The 18,558-nt window shown below is 40.8% G+C and overlaps 1 protein-coding gene across 2 annotated transcripts in view; it reads right to left on the bottom strand.

Moving 5' to 3' along the window:
• MCCC2 (methylcrotonyl-CoA carboxylase subunit 2) overlaps positions 1–18,558 on the bottom strand; it is a 73,291-nt gene that overhangs the window by 18,179 nt on the left and 36,554 nt on the right. The window contains exons 7-10 of one of the 2 annotated variants that reach the window (XM_025447332.3): positions 16,247–16,360; positions 7,828–7,892; positions 1,796–1,895; positions 1,589–1,684 (exon numbers count right to left, since the gene is read on the bottom strand). In XM_025447332.3, coding sequence (XP_025303117.1) covers positions 1,589–1,684; positions 1,796–1,895; positions 7,828–7,892; positions 16,247–16,360 — 375 coding nt within the window. The remainder of the gene's footprint in view (positions 1–1,588; positions 1,685–1,795; positions 1,896–7,827; positions 7,893–16,246; positions 16,361–18,558) is intronic. The other variant, XM_049103758.1, reaches the window with a different exon arrangement.

Here is an 18,558-nt window from a genome sequence, read left to right as displayed (position 1 = left end):
AACTACCATAAAGGCATGGATTTGCATCTGCTTTACTGATTTCTGTACCCCTGGTGTCTCAGACAATACCTTCACAGAACAAGCATTCAATAAATACTGTCAAATAAATGGAAAAAAGTGGTTATGCTTGATTCGTAGCCATTTAGCTAAGAACTCTTAGCCATTTAGAAAACCTGGCTATCTGCAACAACTCATTTTTCAAGCACGTTGGATTGTAAGTACCAAACTCTCTATGCCTGTAATTAACTGAAGAGGCAAGCTAAAATCCTAATTCTATAGCTTGCAATTAACTAAGTCACCTTCCTAAAGTGAAATACCAGCTGGAGTTCCATAAAAATCCAGGATGTTAAGAACCCACAATATAGGGGTATTGCCTAAAATAAATGTGCACATTCACAGGTGGGATATTACATTCATCAATTTGTTCAAAAAAAATATTTACTGAGTGCCTACCGTGTCACCAGGTAATATTATAGCAAATAAGACCTAGTCATGGTAAAAGGCTTCATGAAGAACTTTTAAATATTAGAGAAATGTTTATAAATTAAACTGGAAAAAGAATTTTTAAAATACACATGTGGGGGAACCTGAGTGGCTCAGTCAACTGAAAGTCTGCCTTTGGCTCAGGTCATGATCTCGGGGTCCTGGGATCAAGTACCACATTGCACTCCCTGTTCAGTGGGGAGCCTGCTTCTCCCTCTCCCTCTGTCCTCCCCACCAACCCTCTTGTGCTCTCTCTCAAATAAATAAAACCTTAATTAAAAAATTAAAAAACAAATAAAAATACACATGCATATGTTTGTATGTATACACTATCACAGCTATGTAAAAATGTATACATACACAATAAGCCAAAACACCAAAATATTCGCTGCTTTCTTTGGAGGGTGGGATCATAAGCAATCTTATGTTTTTCTGCATTTTCTATAATTTTTCACACAATAACACACAATAGTTTTATAGTCAAAGGGAAAACTAACAAATATTAAGGCACAGAACCTGATACTAAGATTATTTCCCCATTTAAAAAGTACTGTCAGATATGGATAGTGAACAAAATAAGACTACATGCTATATGCATGCACTGAAAATTATTAATCGAGACCAAAGAAGACCATGTCAGCAATCTGTAACCATAGCAACATCTTCAGGTGTCATCAAAAGTCTAATCTCTGTTAAGGTCATATTGATCTGAAAGGGTGCGTTTTTTCCCTTTCAACAACTTAATGACATTTCGTCCACTTCCCAAAATAAGAACACTAAAAAGAAATAGATGAAAATTAATAAAGTTGCCTACATCATTCCTAACGTCCACAGGAATAGGGAGTCCTATTGATGAACAAAGCAAGCGTCACCACTGTGCAACGAAAACTTTCCAACCATTAAGAGATTTTTATCCCCCTCTTCCTTCTAGTAAGAGATCTTGCCCCTTACATGTCACTCCCTACTGAGAGCCACAAGGGGCTCTAGGCAGGAAAGTATGGAAACCGATTTCAACCTTAAAAATGGATACACGTTAAAAAAAAGATGGATACAAATATAAAGAGACAGACAGCAGGGTTTATAGCTCACAGTTCACACGACACACCTCTCGGACATCAAACTGCCTCTTAAGGTTTGTACCAACTATTCCATACAATTCATCAGCAGGGAATAAAGGATCTTCAGAAGGTTCTATAGTAACCTGCAGAAATATAAAACAATCATATTAATCCATTTAAAGACATAATTCAAGGTAACATAAGCCAAAATGCTTTTCAAGAAAATAAAAGATACAAGAACATAACCAACTCACATCTAATTTCTTCTGATAATTTAGATTCTTCACAATCTTCCTAGTTAAGTGAAGGGCATGATAATCATCCAAAGCATAGTAATCAGTTACTCCAGACTTTCTGCAGAGTAAAGCACACTAAAATAATCAGAACAGGAAAAAGGAAAATAAATATCTTTTTTTTTTTTAATTTTTATTTATTTATGATAGTCACACAGAGAGAGAGAGAGAGAGGCAGAGACACAGGCAGAGGGAGAAGCAGGCTCCATGCACCGAGAGCCCGATGTGGGATTCGATCCCGGGTCTCCAGGATCGCGCCCTGGGCCAAAGGCAGGCGCCAAACCACTGCGCCACCCAGGGATCCCCGAAAATAAATATCTTAAACCCCAAAGACCCTCTCTCATCTAAAGATGACATCATTTTTACTTCCAAAATACTTTAATAAATGTCATCTAATTTGGGATGCCTGGGTGGCTCAGTGGTTGAGCGTCTGCTTTTGGCTCAAGGTGTGATGCCGGGGTCCTGGGATCGAGTCCCACATCGGGCTCCCCAGAGGGAGTCTGCTTCTCCCTCTGCCTGTGTCTCTGCCTCTCTCTTTGAGGTCTCTTATGAATAAATAAATAAAATCTTAAAAAATAAACAAATAAAATAAACATACATCACCTGATTTGATTCTCATCGTGTCCCTGGCAAGACAGTATTATCCTTTTATTACAAAGAGGAAAACTTGAGGTCTACATAAATTAAGTACCTTGCCCTAGGACTACCAGTAGCTAGCTGTGTAAGAATCCACACCTTCTATTTCTCAATATTGACCTTCTTCTACTAGACCAGAGAGCCTTGCTGACGAGGACTTCTATTCAATGTGCATCCCATGCACCTCAAACAAAACTGTATATGATGGCAGTTCAACACCACAGATGGCACACTTCCATGATGTAGTCCATAACTACAAAGGGTCTGTAACTAACTGAGCTCCTAACAAAGATCCAACTATGGTCTCTCATTTCAGAGAGACTGCTGAGGTCCCTACCTTACAAGGTTACACCTTAAGGGTAAGCTTTCACAGGTAACTAAAGGCTTGAAGACTGTGTCTCTCAGATCAATGGCAAAAATGAGTATCACTAAAACAGAACTGTGATAAGGGCCACAGACGTTCCTGTTCAATTTCAAATTCACTGTGAATGAAGCATGGGCTTGCTCTGGTTATTAGTTTTGTTCTGATTACATGGCTTTTTATCTCATATGGAGATTTACCGATTCTATAATATGGTATTAAAAGAAACTGCACCTGGGTGGCACACCTGAATGAGCATCAGACTCTTGGTTTTGGCCCAGGCCATGATCTCAGGGTCATGGGATTGAGTCTGTTTGGGATTCTGTCTCCCTCTGCCCCTCCTCCCTTTGTATGTGCATGTGCACGCACTCTCTCTCTCTAAAATCAACTAATCAATCAGTAACTGTAGGGGCACCTGGCTGGCTCAGTCAGTGGAGCATGCAACTAACTCTTCATCTCAGGGTTGTAAGTTCAAATCGCACTTTATCCCCCCTATGGGGATAAAGATTACTTAAAAATAAACTTTTAAAAAAATAAATCAATAAAATGACTGTAAAGGCAAAAATATCTATCTGAAAAAAATAGAATTTTGGCTCATTTTATGAGTAAGGACAAATCTGTTGCAATCTAAATTGTGATGTCTCGTCTAGGGAAAATGCCTTGACAGCGGTTTCGTAGGACTGGGTTCTCATGCTGGTTTGAGGGCACTCTCCACCTCTGGATTGGGTGCTTCTAAATGAAGAGTAAAGACCATGTTTACTCCTTGCTATAGCCCTGCAACATTTTGCAAATGGTAGGCCCTTCAGTTTTTCGAACTTAACATGACATTTTATGACTAACCATACCTTTAAATGCTTCATACACCATACCAGCTATAACTGCAGACCTCTAGCTACACTGTAGTAATTCAGAAAGCAAACAGAAGCAGAAGGAACTACTTTGCAAATCAGTCAATATTTAAAAGAAAACGCTTTCTTTTAAAAACTGCCTAGTATTTACCAAAACAGCAGGAAAGGGAAGCCTCTGATGAAACACTGTATTATGGAAGTCTTTGTGTCAAATTAATTCCTCAGGACGGCTAATGAGAGAGGCTTAAATATGTATTTAGAAAGAGAAGAAACCCAAAGCAATTTGTGACTACTAAATCTTATTACACTGTTCAAAAAAAAGCTGTAACCACATAATCACTGTCCTGTGATTTTAAACAGGTTATTATGAGTAATCATAGCTAGTGGTAATAGGGCACTTACCAGGCACCAGACACTGTGCTGAGGTGGGGACTGTTCTTATTTTCACTTTGCATGTGAAGTCATGAGGCTCAATGAAGTTAACTAGTTTGTCCAGCCACAAGGTAGTAAGTAAAGCAAACAGAAGACGAATTCCAGAAGCTACCCCCCTAACTCGGTATACCGCCGACAGCTTTTATGGGCACCAGATGACTTTTGTTAGAATAGTCAAGATAAAATTTTTTAAATTAATGCTCCTCAAATACTTTCATCTCGTCCTCGTTAAGCAACCACAAGCAGTGGCAGCCCACTTTGTCCCATACCCCACTCACCCTACTCTCCCTGCATTCTCGTCCCTCTAAGCTGAAACACCCAAGCCACTGTATCCCTGCCATGGTCAGTGTGATCAGAGCAATGCAGTGTGGCCACCTGTACACTTCTGCTCACTGTAAATAAACAAGTGTTCTGTTCCACACTCAGGCTCACCTTGAGCTTTTCCTGGCCAACCTAAACGCCACGTCCCTTAACCACTTCTCCTAACTGGAAAATGACAGCATGCTAGCAGATTCACTTTTGTAATTGTTTTTTAGTTCTGTTTATTTCTCTTATTTGTATAATGAAATTATTAATCCTTGAGGGCAGACACCAGGTGTAAAATTGTTCCATGTTACTCACAATACTTAGTGCCATCAATTTACCCACGGTGAACACTCAGAAAGGAACGAAGAGAAAATTGAGGCTTGTGTAGATCCCTCAAATAACGTTTCTAAAGGCGTAGCAGTGTTCTTTGATGCTAAAGTAGAATGTTTTACCTGTCTCTCTTACCTACCTACCTACCAGGCTGCTCCCACAGTCACCTGCCTCCCTGGGTTTGAGGTCTGGCAGCACAAAAAGAGGTTTATGCACCTGCAGGCCACAGAGCTCAATGATTAGATCTCCTTGCCAGGTATGCCTGGCTTCTTCAGGGACGGTCCAAGGCTCTCTTCTTTATCTACACTTAGCTTGAGGTAAGCTAGATCATCTATTCCCATAGGTTCAAATTCTACTTCTATGCTGACGATTCCCAAAAAAAGATATCCAGCACTGACTTTGGCTGCAGACTCGTCAATTAACTGCCCACTCAGCCAGCATGCCTACTTGGATGTCTCAAGCACCTCAAATATATCAGGTCCAAAAGAAACACCTGATCCCCCCACCCCATCCCCAGATCTCCTCCTCCTCCCATCCTCCCAATCTTAGGAAGTGAAATCTTTGTCACCTCACTTTCCTACAGCCTTTGTATGAAATCCACCAACAAGTCCTTCAAACCTATCTCTAAAACAGAGCTCAAAACTGATCACTTTCCATACGTGCACTACCACCAGAACCATCTAAGCCACCAGCATCTCTCACCTATTGCCACTGATAAAACTCCCTGACTGGTCCCTCAGGCAGACTCATGCCAACTCCCTAAATGTTCTGTTTAACAGCCAGAGTGACTTTCTAATGAAATATTTGATAATGGCACATCTCTCCTTAAAACTCTTCAATGGTTTCCTAATTGCTCTTAAAAAAATAAGTCCATTCTTGGGAAATATCAGAAAGGGAGACAGAACATGAGAGACTCCTAACTCTGGGAAACGAACTAGGGGTGGTAGAAAGGGAGGTGGGCGGGGGGTGGGAGTGGCTGGGTGACAGGCACTGAGGGGGGCACTTGATGGGATGAGCACTGGGTGCTATTCTATATGTTGGCAAATTGAACACCAATAAAAAATAAATTTATATAAAAAAAATAAGTCCACTCTTTAATGACAAGTTATGATAAACAACAACAATAAAAATAATGGCAGTTAAGATTTATAGGTACTTATTTAAAGCAGGTATTGTTTCAAGCAGTTTACACCTATCATCTCATTTAATCCTCACAGAACTCTAGGTCTTTGTACCCCCTGAATAGTAACCTCTAACGAATGGGCCAGGGACACGATGGAGCCAGCTCAGGACTGACTCATGAGAGCCAACTGTGTGCACCTCCTGCTGATTCCACACTCAGTGGTGTCCTGCTGGGGCCTTGCAATCAGCCTTGGTGGGATCATTTACACCATAGGCATTGGCAGATGCCACAAAGCAGGACTTTTTCCTTCCCCAGAGAACCAGCTTTTCTGCATTTACCTGATGTTGAGCATTTAGCTAAGCCGCTCCATGGTGCAGCTGCCTCAGCATCTGTTGTTTGGCTGAGCGGACTGCAGGCACATTCAACTGCCTCCAGCCCACTTGTGTAAGCATATGTGCTAGAGAGCAGCCACAGATTCCCAGCACATCCAAGTCCTCATGTGACTTCCCGAACAACCCTTGTGAGCAAGTCTCCTCTGCCTCCCAGCTCCTCCCTGTATGCCTTATGTGCATAAGACCCATGGGGAACCAAACAAAATATCAATCTTTTAACTTGAATTGACTAAACTAGCCTTGGCCTGGGAACCCCCAGGCACTCCGCTCCAATAACAGACCCGAAGAAGAAAAATGTGCGCAGGTTCTGCCTGTCTGTACTCTGCCTTGAGCTCCCAGCGTAGCCCCTCGAGGCATGCTATGGACTTCCTCCAGGTTCTGTGAGTAATAAACTTGTCCATTTCAATTTCTCCTGTGGTCTGTTGTTGCTCACCATCCAGCACTCTGTGCTCCACTTAACAAATATTAATTTAACAATGCCATGGGGTTCCTGGGTGGCTCAGTCAATTGAGCATCCAACTCCTGACTTCGGCTCAGGTCATGATCTCAGGGTCATGAGACTGAGCCTCACAACAAGCTTCATGCTAAGCATGAAGCCTGGTTGGGATTTACTCTCTCTCCCTCTCCTGCTGTCCCTCCTTACTTGTGCTCTCTAAAAATAAAATAAAATCTTTTAAAAAACCCCAAAAACCAAAGTCATAAGACCTGCACACCAGTGGGCTGGATCAGCCTTTTTTTTTTTTTTTTTTTTTTAAGATTTTATTTATTTATCAGAGACATACAGAGGGAGAGAGAGAGAGGCAGAAACACAGGCAGAGGGAGAAGCAGGCTCCATGCAGGGAGCCCAAGTGGGACTCGATCCCAGGTCTCCAGGAGCACGCCCTGGGCCAAAGGCAGCGGCTAAACCACTGAACCACCCAGGGATCTCCTGGATCGACCTTCTATATGCTCTCCCTATACTTCTTTACAGGCCTTAACACATGTACACATATCATTTATCATTTTTTGGTAATTATTTATCAGCCACCTCCCTGACTAGCATGTTAAGCTCCCTGAGGTCAAAGACAATGTCTATCATATAACCTTGAACATCTAGAACAGTGTCTGCCACATAACAGGTGCTTGATGGATATTTGTTAAAGAAATGAGAAATGTGGGACGCTTAGGCAGCTTAGTGGTTGAGCGTCTGCCTTTGGCTCAGGGCGTGATCCTGGTCTGGGATCGAGTCCCACATCGGGTTCCCCTCAGGGAGTCTGCTTCTCCCTCTGCCTATGTAACTCCCTCTCTCTTTGGGTGTCTCATAAATAAATAAATAAAATCTTAAAAAAAAAAAAAGAAAGGAGATACCTGTCTCCCCAGTCTTTTTAGGCTATAATGTAAAAGCTGATGTTCTAGCTTAGAAATACAACTCTACAATTCAAAGAACTGAACCCTAACAATAGCTCAAGAACAGATAAACTGCGGTTGGATCTGGCAAGTTTAATTCTTAGAAAAAATAATCAAACTCTCTCTTCAACAAAGAGATGGCAATGAATCCTTGAAAGAAACAAGTGCTTCAGTCTCACCTGCAATGCAGATCGGCACCTCCAAGATCCTCAGCTGACACTTCTTCCTTGGTTGCGGCTTTCACCTACAGCAAGGATAAAAGTCCATGGTGAGTTGTGCCCAACTGAGACGTAAAAATGCTTACCTACCGTGCACGACTTCTAACCTGCCTATGCTTATTACCACTCCCTCTTCCACAGAGCTAGAGGTTTTATTTTCTTTCTCTTTTTTTACATTAAAAAAAAAAAAGTTTTTAAGTAGGCTCCACATCCAGCATGGAGCCCAGTGCAGGGATCAGACTCAAGACCCTGAGATCAAGACCTGAGCTGAGATCAAGAGGTGGACAGGACACTTAACCAGCTGAGCCACCTAGGCACCCCCAGATTTTGTTTTCTTATTCCACCTACTACTCAGCAAACCTAGAAAAAACTGTCTCTACTCTACAGATGAAAAATCTGAAGCCAGCCTAAGGAACTTCCCCACAGCTCCAGAGCAACAATGGAACCTGAAGTGAATCGGGGTATTTCCAGGCTAAACTGCCTGCTCTCCTTCTCCTACCTTATGCATGTTAAAGCTTTTGTGCTATGCATATGCTCTTCCCACTGCCTGCGCTCCCTGCTCCCTGTCACTCACCTGGGGAACCCATGTGACCTTTCCTGACCTGTGCAGGACTTTTCATCATTAATGACACTCCAAAGCAATAAGAGAACAATGCTTGCTCATCTGTGGTCCAAGAATACTCCTTATGCGCCTCCAACAGGGCATCTGCAGACTGTGCATGTCAGTAATCTGCATGTGCCTCTGTTGGCTCCTTTCTACTGTGAATTCCTTGATGGCAGGAACTGTATTGTATTCGTCCCTAAAAGTTCAGTACCCTTAATGAATTAATGCCTTTTTTGGACCATCCGGAAAAACTGCAGTAACTATCACAAACTCTTAAAAGTGCAATACCTTTAATGATGCCAAAAAATCTCTAAGATTACCCACATCTAAGATTCAGCAGAAAAAGTAACAAGTCAGGAAATGACAGATGTTGGTGAGGATGTGGAGAAAGGGAAACCCTATTATACTGTTGGTGGGAATGTAAGCTGCTGCAGCCACTTTGAAAAACAGAGCTACCCTATGATCCAGCAATTGCACTACTGGTTATTTACCCCAAAGATACAAATGTAGTGATCTGAAGGGCACTTGCACCCCAATGTTTATAGCAGCAATGTCCCAACAGCCAAACTAGGGGAAGAGCCCAGATGTCCATCGACAGATGAACAGACAAAGATGTGGTATTGTGTGGTGTGTCTGTGTGTATATGCAATGTACTACTCAGCCATCAAAAAAATGAAATCTTGCCATTTGCAAAGACATGGATGGAACTAAAAGGTATTATGCAAAGCAAAATAAGTCAATCAGAGAAAGATAATCATCATATGATCTAACTCATATGTGGAGTTTAAGAAACAGAGGATCATAAGGGAAGAGAAGAAAAAATAAAACACGATGAAATCAGAGAGGGAGACAAACCAGAAGAGACTCTTTTTTTTTTTTTTTTTTTAAGATTTTATTTATCCATTCACAAGAGAAACAGAGAGAGAGAGAGAGAGAGGCAGAAACACAGGCAGAGGGACAAGCAGGCTCCACGCAGGGAGCCCGATGCGGGACTCGATCCTGGGTCTCTAGGATCACGCCCTGGGCTGAAGGCAGAGCCAAACCACTGAGCCACCCAGGCTGCCCCAGAAGAGACTCTTGATCATAGGAAACAAACTGAGGGTTGCTGGAGGGGAGGTGCATGTGGGGATGGGGTGTCTGGGTGATAGGCATTAAGGAGGGCACATGCTATAATGAGCACTGGTGTGATACAAGACTGATGAATCACTGATCTCTACCTCTGAAACTAATAATATACTATATGTTAATTAATCGAATTTAAATAAAATTTAAAAAATAAAAAATGATTCAGCAGAAAATGATCAAAATGAAAGACCTCAAGTACTATATTAAGAATGACTTCATCAGAGCCTGAGAAATTCTAACAGAAAAGAAAGAAAAACCATTTAGTAACAAATGCCAACCTGACCCCTTAGAGGAGTTGCTTACTGATTCCTACTTCTTTGGGTTGATTGATTTCTTATTCTTCAAATAGGAAAAGCTTTTGGAACAATGAACATTTATCTAAATTGCAGCACAGAAAGGACTTATTATTCACTACATCAAAAGCTCTGTCTTGGGCAACCCGGGTGGCTCAGCAGTTTAGCGCTGCCTTCGGCCCAGGGCCTGATCCTAGAGACCCGGGATCGAGTCCCACGTCGGGCTCCCTGCATGGAGCCTGCTTCTCCCTCTGCCTGTGTCTCTGCCTCTCTCTGTGTGTCTCTCATGAATAAATAAATAAAATCTTAAAAAAAAAAAACTCTGTCTTAAACAAAATATTATCACACAGAGAAACAATTAAAATTTTCACCTCCAATTATTCCACCCACAGAACTGAATTCTTGGTTCTCTTCCTCCCAAAATATTCAGTGTAAAATAGCCTTCAGCCCAGACAATAATTGTAAGAGGTGTTTGGATATTTAAAGTTGTATAAAGGAATAAGGCACCAATAGACTGTTTATTTCTAAGGATCTGACTAATATCAACTGATAAAATAAGGATTTGTCATTGGTTAATATTTACTGACCACCCACAACATGCTTGATACTGTGACAGGTGCAAAGATGATAAATATCAAAACAAGTTCAGAAGACACAGGAACAAAAAGCTTCTTCAAAAGCTTGTCTTAAAAAAAAAAAAAAAAAAAAAGCTTGTTTTATTGGTATGCATTTTTCCAACCACTTTAAGCAACGGAAAGCTATAACAACTCAACCAGACGTTATGCATGGAATCTTTTGCAATTTTCAGTAAAACAAGTGTCAAAATTTAGAAGCCTCAAGCAGATAGATGAGATTTCTGCTGCTGCTTCCTTTTTTTTTTCTTTTTTAACCTGTAAACATGGTCTTTCAGTGTAGGCTACACAACAGAGTTCAGTTGTCTAGGAAGACTGCCGACTTTGGCTGCTAAACTGCTCCTTGCTAAGGTAAATTTGCATCCACTGACCAAACTGCATGGAGCCTGCTTAGGCTGCAAGTGCACCCTTTCCACAAACTCTTCTCTTGAAAACCGCTAGTGTTATTTCAGTATTATGATGCTACGCACAGTCCCAAAATGACGTGTTCAAATTTTAGTCCTATCTTTACTCATTCCTTAAGAAAAAACACCTAAAAACTACTGAAGGTCTGTACCCTTCACTAGACAAAGGTAAATTCCAAATGAATTCTCCTACCATTAACCAATGATAAGTATCACTCATAGCTAGAAAAATATCAAAGAATAACTGATACCACAGGTCTTTTGAATAATGCCTTGAAACTCTTATCACATTTAAAATAGCAGCTCTTGGGGACACCTGGGTGGCTCAGTGGTTGAGCATCTGCCTTTGGCTCAGGGCGGGATCCTGGAGTCCTGGGATCGAGTCCCACTCGGGCTCCCTGCATGGAGCCTGCTTCTCCCTCTGCCTGTATCTCTGGCTCTGTCTGTGTGTCTCTGGTGGATAAATAAATAAAATCTTTAAAAATAAATAAATAGAAACGACAAATACCCACCATTTGCTTCGACGTGGATGGAACTGGAGGGTATTATGCTGAGTGAAATAAGTCAATCAGAGAAGGACAAACATATGGTCTCATTCATTTGGGGAATATAAAAAATAGTGATAGGGAATAAAGGGGAAAGGAGAAAAAATGAGTGGGAAATATCAGAAAGGGAGACAGAACATGAGAGACTCCTAACCGTGGAAACGAACTAGGGGTGGTAGAAGGGGAGGTGGGCGGAGGGTGGGGGTGACTGGTGACGGGCACTGAGGGGGGCACTTGATGGGATGAGTACTGGGTGTTATTCTATATGTTGGCAAATTGAACACCAATAAAAAATAAATTTATAAAATATATATATATAAATAAATATAAATAAATAAAATAAAATGGCAGCTCTTCAAACTTACCTGATCCTCAGTAAAATTTAAAATGAACATAATCATTTGGAAAATACACATACTTCACATCAAAGCAGGCACAAACTCTTTTTAACATACTTTTTAATACATTTGTGTTACTATTCCAAAACCAAAGGTGACTTTTTTGTCAGACTTTTGAAGCAATAAGCTTACTTCCTGAGACAATTCATGTACCATAAAATTCACATTTGAAGAATACAATTCAGTGGGGTTTTTTTTGTATATTCACACGGTTGTGGAACTACCAACTCCACCTAATTCCAGAAGTTTCCTCACTCCCAAAAGAAAGCCCATACTCACTACAGTCACTCTCCATTCTACCCTCCTCTTGGTCCCTGGCAACCACTTACCTACTTGCAGTCTGTATGAGTTTGCTTATTCTATATATATCACGGAAGTGGAATTTTACAATATTTTTTCCTTTTGTGTCTCACATAATGTTTTCAAGGTTCATCTATGTTGTAGCTGTGTTCTGTAGTTGTGTCAGAACTTCATTCTTTTCCATATTCCATTGTGTGGATATTACGGTTTTATAATACCCTTGACATTCTTCTTACCTATATAATATTCTTAGATTTCACTTAAATAATGGGACATTTTGTTGTATGATGTAGTAATTACGTGTGGCTTCATCTACCCTCTCTTTATCCAACTGAAGTGACACAAGCATAGCAAAGACGGCATTACTGAACATCACCAGCATGGAGCTGACCAAAGAGAAGATGGGGAAGAGCCCAAGATTACATAATCTACTCCTCAGTCCTGCAACACAGGTAGCTCACCAGTAAGGCTGCAGGATCTCACTCTCAGAAGGGCTCTGTGCTTGGCGTTTAATGGTCAATGGTTACCCTACTGAAATCCTAATCTTATCTTTAAATATGTGTTCTGTAAATGAAATCTGATGGCACAATGGGGAGTCTGTGTTGGGGTTCAGAGCCTTGGCTCTTACTCATCTGCCTCCCATCATCTTTCTGTAAAAGGTTCTTGGCCCCCTGCTTCCCTGCCATCTGGTGCCTAGGTCCAGGGCTCTGTCCTATTTGCTCCTCCCCATCCCTGTCTTGCAACTATTACACCTATCCCCCATGGGGGCCTGGTATGGGCAAAGGGAAGATCAGAATCAGGTATGCACTCCCTGGTGTCTCACGGTGGAGCACAGCAGCAGCATCCCTTTCCTGGGCTGGTGGTGCTGAGGTGTATTCTCCAGCATGTGACTCAGTGGAGGTACGGGTGGGAGCTAAGGGACAGCGTTTCGTCCCTTGCCCATCTGGATATCAAGCACAACCCAACATGGAGGCTGCATATCCTTGGGGGGGTCACATGTCCACCAGGAGTTGAATGGTGGGCCCACTGAAAGCACAGATGCCTGAGAAGGGGAGTAGTCTATGCTTGAAGGAGCATGTACTTAAATAGCAAATAAAAAACAGGTAAAGGTACCAAAGAAGGAAAATGTTTTATATTTTAGTACCTTTAACAGGTACTTTTTCCTCCTTTTTGAACAAGGGGTCCTGGACCTTCATTTTGCACTGCGGTCTGCAAATTATGTAGCTTGCCCTACCAGTGATTCATAAAGATTACTAGGATCAGAAATTTAGAGCACTTCTCATAGCTATTCTAACTTGTTCCTTCTTTTTTTTAACTTAACCTTTTTGAAAAGGTAATGTTTTCACAAGACTCAGAAAGTCAAAGGTCTCAAAATGTTTATGTTCAGCACACACACAAAAAGGCAAAGGTCTCTCTCCTGCCCTGTTTCAACTCCTCTGCATTAAAACTATGTTTATTGTATCTTTTCCAGAGTTTCTTTATGCATACACAAGCTTACAAATGTATAATCTGCCCCGTTTTATACAAAAGTTGACATAGTATGTGCAAGCACCTTGTTTACCAACTTCTAGTGACCCTGAGTCAAACAAAAGCACAATTGAGGTAGAAGAAAAAGTAAGTAAAAGTTTATTTCATTAGCCATTCAACAAATGATACTGGGCCAACTACATATCAACATACAGAACAATGGTGGATTCCTTCCTTAAACCTACCCAAACTAACTAAAAATGAATTATGAATCTAAAAGTAAGAGCTAAAACTTAGAAGAAACCAAAGTATTAAATCTTCATGATCTTGCATCAGGCAAAACTTTCACAGATATTACACCAAAAGCACAGCAAAGAAAAAAATGCATAAACTGAACTTTATCAAAATTAAACATTTTCATGCTTCAAAGGAAGATACCGCTAAAGAAAGTGAAGATAATTCTCAGAAAGAAAATATTTGTATCCAGAACATATAAAGAATTCTCACAATTCAACAAATAGCCCAATTTAAAATGTGGGCAAAGGGGATGCCTGGGTGGCTCAGTGATTGCGTGTCTGCCTTTGGCTCAGGGCATGATCCCAGGGTCCTGGGATCAAGTCCCACATTAGGCTCCCTACAGGAGCCTGCTTCTCTCTCTGCCTGTGTCTCTGCCTCTCTGTGTCTCTCATGAATAAATAAATAAAAATCTTTAAAAAAAAAAGTGGGCAAAGGAGCTGAATAGATATCTCTCCAAAGAAGATCTACAAACAACCAACAAGCACGTGAAAGACGCTCAACATCATTAGACATTAGGGAAATGCAAATCAAAACCTAAATGAGGGACACCTGGGTAGCTCAGCAGTTGAGCGTCTGCCTTTGGCTCAGGGCATGATCCCAGGGTCCTGGGATTGAGTCCCCATCAGGGCTCCCCGCAGGGAGCCTGCTTCTCCTTCTGCCTGTGTCTATGTCTCTGTCTTTCATGAATAAATAAATAAAATATTAAAAAACCATGTGACCTAGCAATCGTACACACTAGTATATAAACATTATAAAGGAAAACATACCCACTTAAACTTGGATATGAATGTGCATAGCAGCGTTATTCATAATATCCAAACACTGGAAACAACCCCAATGATTTATCAATGATAAATGGATAAACAAAATGCTGCCTATCCATACAATGAAATATTACTCAGCAATAAAATGAAATGAGTGGCTTCTCAAAAAATTAAAACACATAATTAATTAAACACAATCCAGCAATTCCACTTCTGAGCATATACCCAAAAAAATGAAAGCAGGGACTTAAACAGATATATTTGAACACTCATACAGCATTATTCATAATAGCCCCAAATTGGAAGCAACTCAAAAGTCCACTCATGGATGAGTTAATAAACAAAATGTTGTATATACATGCAATGGAATATTATTCAGCCTTAAAAGGAAGTTCTCATGTATGCAGCAACATGGTAAATCTTGAAGACATTATCCTGAGTAAAATATGCCAATCACAAAGGATAGATATTGTATGATTCCACTTATACAATGTACCTAACAGTAATCAAATTCATAGAAAAAAGAGAATTATAGTAGCCAGGAGCAGTGGAGATTGGAGAGAATAGGGAGTTAATGTTTTTTGGTTTTTTATAAGATTTTATTTAAAAATCTTTAAAAGCCAGAGGCAGGCACTTAACCGCTGAGCCACCCAGGCATCCCGGGAGTTAATGTTTAATGGGCACAGATTTTCAGCTGGAGCATATAAGAAAGTTCTGGAGATGGATGGTGGTGATGGTTGCACAATAATGTGAATATACTAGTGCCACAGAACTGTGCACTTAAAAATGGTTAGAATGGGGATGTGTGGGGGCAGCCCAGGTGGCTCAGCGGTTTAGTGCCACCTTCAGCCCAGGGCCTGATCCTGAAGACCCAGGATCGAGTCCCGTGTCAGGCTCCCTGCAGGCAGCCTGCTTCTCCCTCTCCCTCTGCCTGTGCCTGTCTCTCTCTCTCTCTCTCTCTCTGTGTGTGTGTGTGTGTGTCTCATGAGTAAATAAGTAAATAAATAAAATCTTTAAAAATAAAAAATAAAAAGAATAGGGATGTGTGGGTGGCTCAGTCGGTTAAGCATCCAACTCTTGGTTTCCACTCAGGTCATGATCTCAGGGTTGTGAGATCGAGCCTCATGTCAGGCTCTGCACTCAGTGAGGAGTCTGTTTGAGGATTCTCTCCCTCTGCCTTGCCACACCCTGGTTGTGTTCTCTCTCTCTCTCTCTCTAAAAAAATAAATAGGGCAGCCCGGTTGGTTCAGCGGTTTAGCGCCACCTTCAGCCCAGGGCGTGATCCTGGAGACCTGGAATCGAGTCCCACATCGGGCTCCCTGCATGGAGCCTGCTTCTCCCTCTGCCTGTGTCTCTGCCTCTCTCTCTCTCTCCTCTCTGTGTTTCTCATGAATAAATAAATAAAATCTTTAAAAATAAAAAATAAATAAATCTTTGAAAACAATGTTTTGTTTTTTAAAACTGGTTTAAAAAATGGTTAGAAGGGTAAATTTTATATTATGTATATTTAACTTCACTCATTCACTCACTCAATCAAGACCATGTTCTTACCAACGGGGGTCCTGCCAAGAAAATGGTACCCTGCTTGCGTACAATGACGTTTTCATCAGCCATTGCAGGGACATAAGCACCACCGGCTGTACAGGAGCCCATGACCACCGCTATCTGAAATCCAAGCATACAAGAAACCCATGAAGTGCAGCTTAAACAGTTATAGTCTCTGGGTCTATCGAGCCATAAATGTTGCAGTACCAGAGGATATTATTAGCTGGTCCCTATACTTCATTTTTAAAATGGTCCTCTAAATGTTTGGAGTATGTTCTTAACTACTTTTACCAAAGCATTCTGAAGGATTTAGGTCACATTTTTACAAAATCTATGGACAGTCTCCCTGTTGGAGAGAAGACTGGCTCTTTAGGACATTAGCCTGATCAACTAATGGAGAGAAGAAACTCTGCAATCCACCCACAGGTCAGCAAAACTCTGTTGAAACTAATAATAACCCTTCTCGATAATTACCACTTACCTCATAAGAATACAGAAATAATTCTCCAAATGAGTGTTAATACCTTGTGTTACCCAGAATATGGTATGTTCTAAATATAAAACTAACGTCTGCATACAGTTGAAAATCGCATTCAAAAGCAAATCAGCTGTGTGGAACCTAAGTGATGCATATGCTGAGAGTCCACAGTGCTGTTTTCTCTACTTTTACATATATTTAAAATGTTACATAAAAAGCTTTAAAAAAAAAACAAAACAAAACTCCTGCTTAGAGATTAGTAAGACACAAAGAATAATGAATATAGGTTTGGCTGATTACCCTTGGGCAGAAATAAATAATATCAGGGCAGCCCCGGTGGCGCAGCGGTTTAGCGCCACCTTCAGCCCAGGGTGTAATCCTGGAGACCCAGGATCAAGTCCCATGTCAGGCTCCCTGCATGGAGCCTGCTTCTCCCTCTGCCTGTGTCTCGGCCTCTCTCCCTCTCTCTGTCTCATGAATAAATAAATAAAATCTTAAAAAATAATAATAATAATAATATCAGAGAAAAATAAGAAAAACATGTAATGGTTATTTTCTTTTTTTTTAATTTATTTTTATTTATTTATTTACGATAGTCACACACAGAGAGAGAGAGAGAGAGAGAGAAGGCAGAGACATAGGCAGAGGGAGAAGCAGGTTCCATGCACTGGAAGCCCAACGTGGGATTCGATCCCGGGTCTCCAGGATCGCGGCCTGGGCCAAAGGCAGGGGCTAAACCGCTGCACCACCCAGGGGTCCCCTGTAATGGTTATTTTAAGTTACCACGTGAAAGCACTTATTGCTACTAATTCCAATATTCCAACAGTTTTCTTACGGTCATACAAAGATCCATTTTGAAATAAAAATGCTACATAGTATGAATCCAAAGACGCAGGACAGCAGGAGTTAACATTTTTCTATCAAAATGGCTGTCACAAAAAGCATTCTTCTCTACTTCACGTATGTTATTAAAAATGGCTGCAACATTTCACTGTCAACATTATCACAAACATGCTTATCACATATAGTTTCTGCTTATCAATCATCCAGAAATTTATTTTCAAAATATCTATGGCAAGAAAAACTCTCACACAAGGAAAGGAGCACAGGAAATATCCACGGTAACAGTGTTCACAATAGCGAAGATATGCAAATAATCAACACATCCATCAACACATCATTTTGAATGAATCAATGAACTGTGAATAAATAAGTTCTTTAAAAATCTGAGGGAAAAAACAAATGAAACGCAAACACTTTATGTAAATCCCAGTGGAGGGTACGCGAGTGTTCCATTGTTACTGCACTATTCTCTACATTTTCTGCATGTTTGAAATATTTCATGGGCTTTTTCTTTAAGGCTTGAGGAGTAAAGAACAGCAGATACAGCTCAAACTATTTCAGTACCAAAAAAAGCAAGGAAATAGAGAAGAGTTATAGTGAGGCAAAAATCTAAAAAGGGACAAATTTCAAAAGTAAGACCTAAATAACCAAACAGGCATAGCAAGGTTCCATGAAAGCAAATTGAAAGCAAAAGGAAAAAAGAGCAACTGTCAGCAAATATTCAGAGGATGGATGGGAGGTGGGGTGGGTGAGGTACCAAGAAAAAAGAATGCAGGTTTTGAAAGGTACTAAGACAATAATGAGGGAAATGAAGCTGAGTGCCATGCTATCACAGGGGGAGAAAACATTTACCAATTTAGTAGAAAAGTTTCACAAGTGAAGAGCTTACACATTAGTGCATCTACGCCAGGGAAATTTTACCATATTCCTAAAGGCACTTCGCATAGGTTTTTTTTTTCCCCCCACAAGTACTCCCAAAACCAAGGAACTCAACGAT

This window comes from Canis lupus, chromosome 2 (assembly GCF_003254725.2).
Source record: "Canis lupus dingo isolate Sandy chromosome 2, ASM325472v2, whole genome shotgun sequence".
In the NCBI taxonomy this organism is placed as follows: domain Eukaryota; kingdom Metazoa; phylum Chordata; class Mammalia; order Carnivora; family Canidae; genus Canis; species Canis lupus.
Note: the sequence above shows the minus strand (reverse complement) of the source record. Positions and strands in the feature narration are given on the sequence as shown.